We start from the raw sequence: 10149 nt of genomic DNA on the forward strand, positions 1-10149 counted from the left end.
CAATTTTAGTTGAAAATCACAAGCTTTCGGAGGCTTCCTCCTTCCACAGGTGAATGTCAAGAAATCCTCAAACCTTTCGCATTTATAAATCACAGAATACCTGGTGATTAAAGATAATCTTTCCAACTGCCCGTAGCCAAGGCAATCAAAGTGTTCAGACAGAGAGGTGTTACCTACAGGACCACCGAATATACAAACAACCAAAAAAAAGAGGCAGAAACATAGAAACATCCGGAAGGAAGAGAAAGACAGCAAATGACCAGTTATATTAAAAACAGATAACTTTTGTTCGCTGGTGGGGTTACATGTTGCGTGACATGAACCCAAGATCCCGGTTGAGGCCGTCCTCATGGGTGCGGAACTTGGCTATCAATTTCTGCTCGACGATTTTGCGTTGTCGTGTGTCTCGAAGGCCGCCTTGGAGTACGCTTACCCGAAGGTCGGTGGCTGAATATCCTTGACTGCTGAAGTGTTCCCCGACTGGGAGAGAACCCTCCTGTCTGGCGATTGTTGCGCGGTGTGCGTTCATCCGTTGTCGCAGTTTCTGCATGGTCTCGCCAATGTACCATGCTCCGGGGCATCCTTTCCTGCAACGTATGAGGTAGACAACGTTGGCCGAGTCACAGGAGTATGAACCATGTACCTGGTGGGTGGTGTCCTCTCATGTGATGGTGGTATCTGTGTCGATGATCTGGCATGTCTTGCAGAGGTTACCGTGGCAGGGTTGTGTGGTGTCGTGGATGCTGTTCTCCTGAAAGCTGGGTAATTTGCTGCGAACGATGGTCTGTTTGAGGTTGGGTGGCTGTTTAAAGGCGAGTAGTGGAGGTGTGGGGATGGCCATAGCGAGGTGTTCGTCGTCATTGATGACCTGTTGAAGGCTGCGGAGAACATGGTGTAGTTTCTCCGCTCCGGGGAAGTACTGGACGACGAAGGGTACTCTGTTGGTTGCGTCCCGTGTTAGTCTTCTGAGGAGGTCTATGCGATTTTTCGCTGTGGCCCGTTGGAACTGTCGATCGATGAGTCGAGCGTCATATCCCGTTCTTACGAGGGCGTCTATCAGCGTCTGTAGGTGTCCATCCCGTTCCTCCTCGTCTGAGCAGACCCTGTGTATTCGCAGGGCCTGTCCATAGGGGATGGCCTCTTTGACGTGGTTAGGGTGGAAGCTGGAAAAGGTGAGCATCGTGAGGTTGTCCGTGGGCTTGCGGGAGTGAGGTGCTGAGGTGCCCGTCTTTGATGGAGATTCATGTGTCCAAGAAAGAAACTGATTGAGGAGTAGTCCATGGTGAGCTTGATGGTGGGATGGAACTTGTTGATGTTATCGTGTAGTCTCTTTAGTGATTCTTCGCCGTGGGTCCATAGAAAGAAAATGTCGTCTATGTATCTGGTGTATAGCGTTGGTTGGAGGTCCTGTGCAGTGAAGAAGTCGTGCTCGAACTTGTGCATGAAAATGTTGGCGTATTGGGGTGCAAATTTGGTCCCCATGGCTGTTCCGTGTGTTTGGGTAAAGAACTGGTTATCGAAGGTGAAGACATTGTGATCCAGGATGAAGCGGATGAGTTGTAGGATGGCGTCTGGAGATTGGCTGTTGTTGGTGGTGAGTATTGATGCTGTCGCAGCGATGCCGTCATCGTGGGGGATACTGGTGTAGAGTGCCAAGACGTCCATCGTGGTGAGAAGTGTTCCTGGTTCAACTGGTCCGTGGGTACTGAGTTTTTGTAGGAAGTCTGTAGTGTCGCGACAGAAGCTGGGGGTTCCTTGTATGATGGGTTTCAGGATGCCCTCTATGTATCCAGAGAGGTTCTCACACAGGGTTCCGTTGCCTGATACGATAGGACGTCCGGGTGTGTTGGCTTTGTGTATCTTTGGGAGGCAGTAGAAGTCTCCCACGCGGGGAGTACGTGGGATGAGAGTGCGTAGGATGCTTTGAAGGTCTGGATCGAAGGTCTTGATCAGTTTGTTGAGCTGGTGGGTGTGTTCTTTGGTCGGATCTGCGGGTAACTGTCTGTAGTGTTCCTGGTTGTCCAGTTGTCGGTATGCTTCTTTGCAATAGTCCGTTCGGTTTTGTATGACGATGGCTCCTCCTTTTTCCGCTGGTTTGATGACGATGTTGCGGTTGGTCTTGAGAGCGTTGATGGCGTTGCGTTGTGCTCTGCTGACATTCTGGACTGTCTTGAGTGCGGCTGATGAATCTGGCATTGAACCATTTCCTGACAGCTTGAGCATACATGTCGAGCTGAGGGCAGCGACCCTCCGGAGGAGTCCAGTTTGACTCTTTCCTCTTCCCACGGCGAAGAATCACTAAAGAGACTACACGATAACATCAACAAGTTCCATCCCACCATCAAGCTCACCATGGACGACTCCTCAGAATCAGTTTCTTTCTTGGACACACGAATCTCCATCAAAGACGGGCACCTCAGCACCTCACTCTACCGCAAGCCCACGGACAATCTCACGACGCTCCACTTTTCCAGCTTCCACCCTAACCACGTCAAAGAGGCCATCCCCTATGGACAGGCCCTGCGAATACACAGGGTCTGCTCAGACGAGGAGGAACGCGATGGACACCTACAGACACCGAAAGACGCCCTAGTAAGACTCATCGATCGACAGTTCCAACGGGCCACAGCGAAAAATCGCATAGACCTCCTCAGAAGACTAACACGGGACGCAACCAACAGAGTACCCTTCGTCGTCCAGTACTTCCCCGGAGCGGAGAAACTACGCCATGTTCTCCGCAGCCTTCAACATGTCAACAATGACGACGAACACCTCGCTATGGCCATCCCCACGCCTCCACTACTCGCCTTTAAACAGCCACCCAACCTCAAACAGACCATCGTTCGCAGCAAATTACCCAGCTTTCAGGAGAACAGCGTCCACGACACCACACAACCCTGCCACGATAACCTCTGCAAGACATGCCAGATCATCGACACAGATACCACCATCACACGAGAGGACACCACCATGGTTCATACTCCTGTGACTCGGCCAACGTTGTCTACCTCATACGTTGCAGGAAAGGATGCCCCAGAGCATGGTACATTGGCGAGACCATGCAGACACTGTGACAACGGATGAACGGACACCGCGCAACAATCGCCAGACAGGAGGGTTCCCTCCCAGTCGGGGAGCACTTCAGCAGTCAAGGACATTCAGCCACCGACCTTCGGGTAAGCGTACTCCAAGGCGGCCTTCGAGACACACGACAACGCAAAATCGTCGAGCAGAAATTGATAGCCAAGTTCCGCACCCATGAGGACGGCCTCAACCGGGATCTTGGGTTCATGTCACGCAACATGTAACCCCACCAGCGAACAAAAGTTATCTGTTTTTAATATAACTGATCATTTGCTGTCTTTCTCTTCCTTCCGGATGTTTCTATGTTTCTGCCTCTTTTTTTTGGTTGTTTGTATATTCGGTGGTCCTGTAGGTAACACCTCTCTGTCTGAACACTTTGATTGCCTTGGCAACGGGCAGTTGGAAAGATTATCTTTAATCACCAGGTATTCTGTGATTTATAAATGCGAAAGGTTTGAGGATTTCTTGACATTCACCTGTGGAAGGAGGAAGCCTCCGAAAGCTTGTGATTTTCAACTAAAATTGTTGGACTATAACTTGGTGTTGTAAAATTGTTTACAATTGTCAACCCCAGTCCATCACCAGCATCTCTACTTTATTCCATGTATTGAGGGAATATCCCATTGTGAACATGCTAATACATGATTGTATTGCATTTGGGACATTGGATTGAAATTTGATACTGGCCAAATTTGACCAACAAAATGCTGTGCCTTGTTCAATTTCATTAGTTAATTCTGCACTTTTAATTAAGGCCCACTTCAAGAATAGGATTTATGCCAGCTGTTGCATTCCAATACAATCTGGCATTAGATTTGCTGAAACTCATCTCTTCCCCCACCCCTCCAAGTTTAACAAAACAACTGATCTGTTTTTTGTGCTGTCAAAATATACATTTCTGTTCTTTGCCCAAAATGCCAAATATGAACATCTGAAGTGCTGACACAAATAAATGCCAGCAGGCAAAAGAACAGCAAGCATTTCCAGCTGGCCAGGAAAAGTATACTAAAGAAAATTTGGAATTTATAAACCACTTAAGAATATAATAATGGTTTTGAACTGAACAAGAATAAACTAAAGATGCTGTCAGGCCATTAACCTTTCAGTTTGGGCATAACCACCACATTTGTTTACTTTATAAGCCTTGGGGGATGTGACTCACCATTAGTGCCTTCAGTTGTAAGTTACACTTTTAATAATGGACAATGCACCTTTTTTAAGCTCTGTTTCTTCAACATTTTCTTGAATCCACAGCAAAATATTAGACTTTACTAATTTCTCCTGTTCTTAACTGCAGTAAAAGTGTCCTTTGAAAATTTCTGCCGTGTTAATGCATAGATTACAAATGTTATCATAGATGAATGAAACATTTTGTGTCCCAGAAATTGATTGCACTTTGTCATGGGACATGTATTTTATCTAATTTGCCAGACATATTTTGGGTGACTTGTTTAAACCAAAACAGAAGTTGTATGACACAAAAAAACTGAAGGCGAAAACAAATTTTATTCCAAATTTCTGAGTAAATTCCAGTGCAGTATTTACTTCAGTCATAAATTTGGCCAAAATATATGCACCCACACCTAGTTTTCTCTAATCATTGGGATTAGAGAAAAGTACAAGACAACGGCAACAACGCATGAATCCTGAAAAGTAGCTACAACAAAGCAGATTGATAACCCTATAGCTCTCCAAGTTCTCTTAACATTGTGAATTTCTTTCCAATGCGTTAATTTCAATCGTAAACTGTTCCATGGGTTAATTTATTATGAACTAGATCAATTCCTGCCTTAAGCATTAAATAATTTATAAATCAGGTTTGTGTTTAGGATTCAGCTCTGTGTTCTCTGAGGAATTTCAATACAAAGCACCTTTATAACATTCAATGAAGTAGTCATGTTCAGGCAGCTCTAGCTTGAATGAACACCCAGTCAAGCGACTACACACTCCAGTCCACTTATTGAACTCGCTCTTTCATAGGTTGCATTTCATAAAGTGGTTGTCATAACTTCTGTCAGGTCTGTGATCTGCAGAAAGGGTGGTGGGCCCAGATATATTTGAACTAATCTGTGCAAAAGCTTTTGTGTAATATCTTGTTAGTAATCACCAATAAGCATTTTACTTAGCATTTAACTTTTATTTCTTCAAGAACTTTCATCTGATTGATTATCACTTGGCAGCGTTTATTACTATAATGCTGGCTCGAAGACTGGTGTGGACCCTCATTTCAGAGGTGAGTTCAGTATATGGAAGTTTTTGTCACCTAATAATGGCCTTCTGACTACCTTGTGTCAGTGAACTGTGTGCATCGCCTATCTCGATGGAAGCTAGTACTGAACTAGAGCATGTAGACAAATTTGCATAAATTGTAGTGTGTTCGTGGCGTAATTCAAATACTATCTTTTCTATGTAATTTGGAAACTCGTCACTATTGTTTATGACCTGACCTTCATTAGGGCATGTGTGCATTTTGCAACCAGGTTATTTGTGATATTTCAAGTAGTATCACTGATTAATTTTCTATGCTTCAGTGAGCATAGTCTAATTCTAAGATTTCTAGAACTGATTCTCGATGATGAGTATCCTATTAACTGATACTTCAATAGGTCAACATGGTCTTATGTTGCAAATGATGTCAGTGGGAGAGCATTTAGGGACCAGCAATCATAGTATCATAAGGTTTAGAATAGCTATGGAAAAGGACACAGGCCACTCTAAAGTAAAAATACTCAATTGGGGGAGGGCTAATTTCAGTGGGCTAAGAACAGATCTGGCCCAGGTAAATTGGCATCATAGATTGGCAGGCAAAACTAAACAGTGGGCGGCCTTTAAAGAAGAGATGATTCAGGTACAGACAAGGTACATTCTAATGAGAGAGAAAGTGGGGCAACTAAAGTCAGACCTCCCTTGATGACAAAGGAGATAGAGAATAAAGTGAAGCCGAAAAAAGTGGTGTAAGACCAGGTTGATAGCACAGGTGAGAACCAGGCAGAATATAGAAAGTTCAGAGGGGAAGTGAAAAAGGAAATAAGAGGGGCTAAGAGAGCGTATGAGAATAGACTAGCGGCCAACATAAAAGGGAATCCATAAGTCTTGTACAGACATGTTAACAGTCAACGGGCAGTAAGAGGAGGGGTGGGGCCGATTAGGGACCGTAAAGGAGATCCCCTACTCATAAAGGCAGTGGGTATGGCTGAGGTATTAAATGAATACTTTGCATCGGTCTTTACCAAGGAAGAAGATGCTGCCAAAGTCTCAGTAAAAGAAGATATAGTTAAGATACTGGATAGGAACAGGAGTAGGCCATTCAGCCCCTCGTGCCTGCTCCGCCATTTGATAAGATCATGGCTGATCTGTGATCTAACTCCATATACCCACCTTTGGCCCATATCCCTTAATACCTTTGGTTGCCAAAAAGCTGTCTATCTCAAATTTAAATTTAGCAATTGAGCTAGTATCAATTGCCGTTTGCGGAAGAGTGTTCCAAACTTCTACCACCCTTTGTGTGTAGAAATGTTTTCTAATCTCACTCCTGAAAGGTCTGGCTCTAATTTTTAGACTGTGCCCCCTACTCCTAGAATCCCCAACCAGCAGAAATAGTTTCTCCCTATCCACCCTATCTGTTCCCCTTAATATCTTATAAATGTCGATCAGATCACCCCTTAACCTTTGAAACTCCAGAGAATGCAACCCCAATTTGTGTAACGGGCTAAAAATTGAGAAAGAAGAGGTACTAGAAAGGCTAGCTGTATTTAAAATAGATAAGTCACCTGGTCCAGATGGGATGCACCCTAGGATGCTGAGGGAAGTAAGGGGGGAAATTGCGCTGGTGCTGGCCATAATCTTCCAGACATCCTTAGAATCGGGGGTGGTGCCAGAGGACTGGAGAATTGCAAATGTTACACCCTTATTCAAAAAAGGGTGTAAAGATTAGGCCAGTCAGTTTAACGTCAGTGGTGGGGAAACTTTTGGAAACAATAATCCAGGACAGAATTAATAGACACTTGGACAAGTGTGGATTGATTAGGGAAAGCCAGCATGGATTTGTTAAAGGCAAATCATGTTTAACCAACCTGATAGTGTTTTTTGATGAGGTGACAGAGAGGGTAGATGAGGACGATGCAACTGATGTGTATATGGATTTTCAAAAAGCATTTGATAAAGTACTACATGGTAGGCTTGCTATTAAGATTGCAGCCCATGGAATAAAAGGGACAATAGCAACATGGATACGGAATTGGCTAAATGTCAGGAAACTGAGAGTAGTGGTGAATGGTTGGTTGTTTTTTGGACTGGAGGGAGGTGTGCAGTGGTGTTCCCCAGGGGTCAGTGCTGGGACCACTGCTTTTCTCGATATATATTAATGACTTGGACTTGGGTGTACAGGGCACAATTTCAAAATTTGCAGATGACACAAAACTTGGAAGGGTAGTTAACAGTGAGGAGGATAGTGATGGACTTCACGAGGCCATAAACACTCTGGTGGCATGGACGGACATGTGGCAGATGAAGTTTAACGCGGAAAAATGCGAGGTGATGCATTTCAGTAGGAAGAATGAGAAGAGGCAATATAAACTAGAGGGCACAATTCTAAAAGGGGTAGAGGAATAGAGGGATCTGGGGGTATATTGCACAAATCATTGAAGGTGGCAGGGCAGGATGATAAAGCAGTTTAAAAAAAAGCAGTTTAAAAAAAGCATCCGGGGTCCTGGGCTTTATAAATAAAGGCAGAGTACAAAAGCAAGGAAGTCATGATGAACCTTTATAAAACACTGGTTTTGCCACAACTGGAGTATTGTGTCCAGTTCTGGGTACTTCACTTTAGGAAGGATGTGAAGGCCTTGGAGAGGGTGCAGAAGAGATTTACTAGAATGATTCCAGGGATGAGGGACTTTAGTTACATGGATAGACTGGAGAAGCTGGGATTGTTCTCCTTAGAACAGAGAAGGTTGAGAGGCGATTTGATAGAGGTATGCAAAATCATGAATGGTCTAGACAGAGTAGATAGAGAGAAACTGTTCCCATTGGCATAAGGGTGAAGAACCAGAGGGCATAGATTTAAGGTAATTGGCAAAAGAACCAAAGGTGATTGTGTAAAAAAGTTTTTTCCTCCTGAGTGGTTAGGATCTGGAATGCACTGCCCGAGGGAATGGTGGAGACAGATTCAATCATGGCCTTCAAAAGGGAACTGGATAAGTACTTGAAACATAAAAATGTGCAGTGCAAAAGGAATAGGGCAGGCCCGAATGGCCTCCTTCCATGCTGCAACCTTCTGTGGTTCCCACTGATGCACCTATTTCTATTATACCATTTTGAAAAGTTTAGACAATTGTGTGGTTTGTTGAAAATAAAAATACGACTGATGCTGTTCAAGTTTTTTGTCTTGAAGCTGCTAGAGGTAAATGATTGCTGTTGTGATTGTGATTTTCCTCCTATCTGTGGGGCTGACTTCCAAGAAAGCAGCAGTACTTGTGTAGATATTCCAGCAGTAGTTATTTGCAAATTTTATGTATAGAACTGATGGTGCAGGTTTTCTGCTTATTTGGTATATTACTTTCCTAAATTGATGCACCATGTCATTTTAATCTACACACTATTCAAATTTTGAATCTTGCCAGTTAATGTAATTCTTCCTTGCAGGCCTCTCAAACCAGTACAACCTCTGTAGTGCGGTATACTTTGTTGATAGTGGCTCGTTTGGTACTTCTCACGTTGTGTGGCTGGGTTCTGTGCTGGACACTCGTCAATCTTTTTAGGAATCATTCTGTGCTAAATCTCCTGTTTCTCGGATACCCGTAAGTATTCTTTTATAAATGTTTTGCTGCTGGCTAATGAGAGAAGAAATAATTTTTATGTTGTGACTTCTAAATACCTCATGTAAATTTATTTTTATAAATCTTCCAGCTGTTTTTCTACAGCAGTGTTAAAAGATACAATCTGAGTGGCGCCCCTAATTGTGATCCTCTTGAAATTCTGTAGTCTTGTGTTGGGGGGCCGGGGTGGAGGGGGTGGAAGGAATCCTCAAGACACATATGGGTGTCTATATTGAAAGTGGCAGGACACGTTAAAAAAGCATACAGGGTCCTTGGCTTTATAAATAGGCATAGAGTACAAAGCAAGGAAGCTATGCTAAACCTTTATGAATCACCGGTTAGGCCTCAGCCAGAGTATTGTCTCCAATTCTGGACGCAACACTTTAGTAAGGATGCCAAGGCCTTGGAGAGGGTGTAGTGGAAATTAACTAGAATGGTCCCAGGGATGAGGGACTTCAGTTATGTGGAGAGACTGGAGAAGCTGGGTTGTTCTCTAAGCAGAGAAGGTTAAGAGGAGATTTGATGGAGGTGTTCAAATTATGACGGGTTTTGACAGAGAAGGGAGAAACTGTTTCCACTGGAAAGAGGGTCAATAACCAGAGGGCACAAGATTTAAGATAATTAACAAAAGAACCAGGGGCCAGATGAGAATTTTTTTAACGTAGCGAGTTATGGTCTGGAATGCACTGCCTGAAAGGGAAACAAATTCAATAGTAACTTTCAAAAGGGAATTGGATAAATACTTGAAAAGGAAAAATTTGCGGGGCTATGGGGAAAGAGCGGGCGAGTGGACTAATAGCTCTTTCAAAGAGCCAGCACAGGCATGATGAGCTGACTGGCTCTTTCTGTGCTTTGATTATAATAGAATCATAAAGTAGCTGTAATTTGCTGGGGGATTCTTTAAATCAATTGCTTTGTATAGAACTTGACTGTAGTGCCAACTTACCTACAAAATACGGCTGAATTTTTGTTTTGTTTGAGACCCTTCCAAAGAAAAGCAAAGGTTAACTAGGCAAGGCCTGTCAGTGAATGAGTGGTTTGTTTTTGTTTTATCATCCTAGCTGTTCATCTGAATTTTTCAATTAAAGAACACTTAGCATTGCCAGATATAAAGTTTAAATTTACAGATCAGCATAGAAGCATGTGAGCTGGTCCTACAATATGTTGTTTGTCATTTTTTCTGTAAGCATCTGATCTTGGCTGTGTTGAGCAATGGACCCATGTACTTGGCTGAGGGAGAGAAAATTTGAAC

At 43.7% G+C, this 10149-nt stretch overlaps 1 protein-coding gene across 4 annotated transcripts in view; it reads left to right on the forward strand.

Annotated features, from left to right (window-relative positions):
* tmem39a (transmembrane protein 39A) overlaps positions 1–10149 on the forward strand; it is a 70116-nt gene that overhangs the window by 49679 nt on the left and 10288 nt on the right. For all 4 annotated transcript variants that reach the window (XM_067992986.1, XM_067992987.1, XM_067992983.1 and 1 more), the window contains 2 exons: positions 5234–5317; positions 8725–8879. In XM_067992986.1, coding sequence (XP_067849087.1) covers positions 5234–5317; positions 8725–8879 — 239 coding nt within the window. The remainder of the gene's footprint in view (positions 1–5233; positions 5318–8724; positions 8880–10149) is intronic.

The sequence above is a fragment of the Heptranchias perlo genome, chromosome 11 (genome assembly GCF_035084215.1).
Source record: "Heptranchias perlo isolate sHepPer1 chromosome 11, sHepPer1.hap1, whole genome shotgun sequence".
Lineage (NCBI taxonomy): Eukaryota > Metazoa > Chordata > Chondrichthyes > Hexanchiformes > Hexanchidae > Heptranchias > Heptranchias perlo.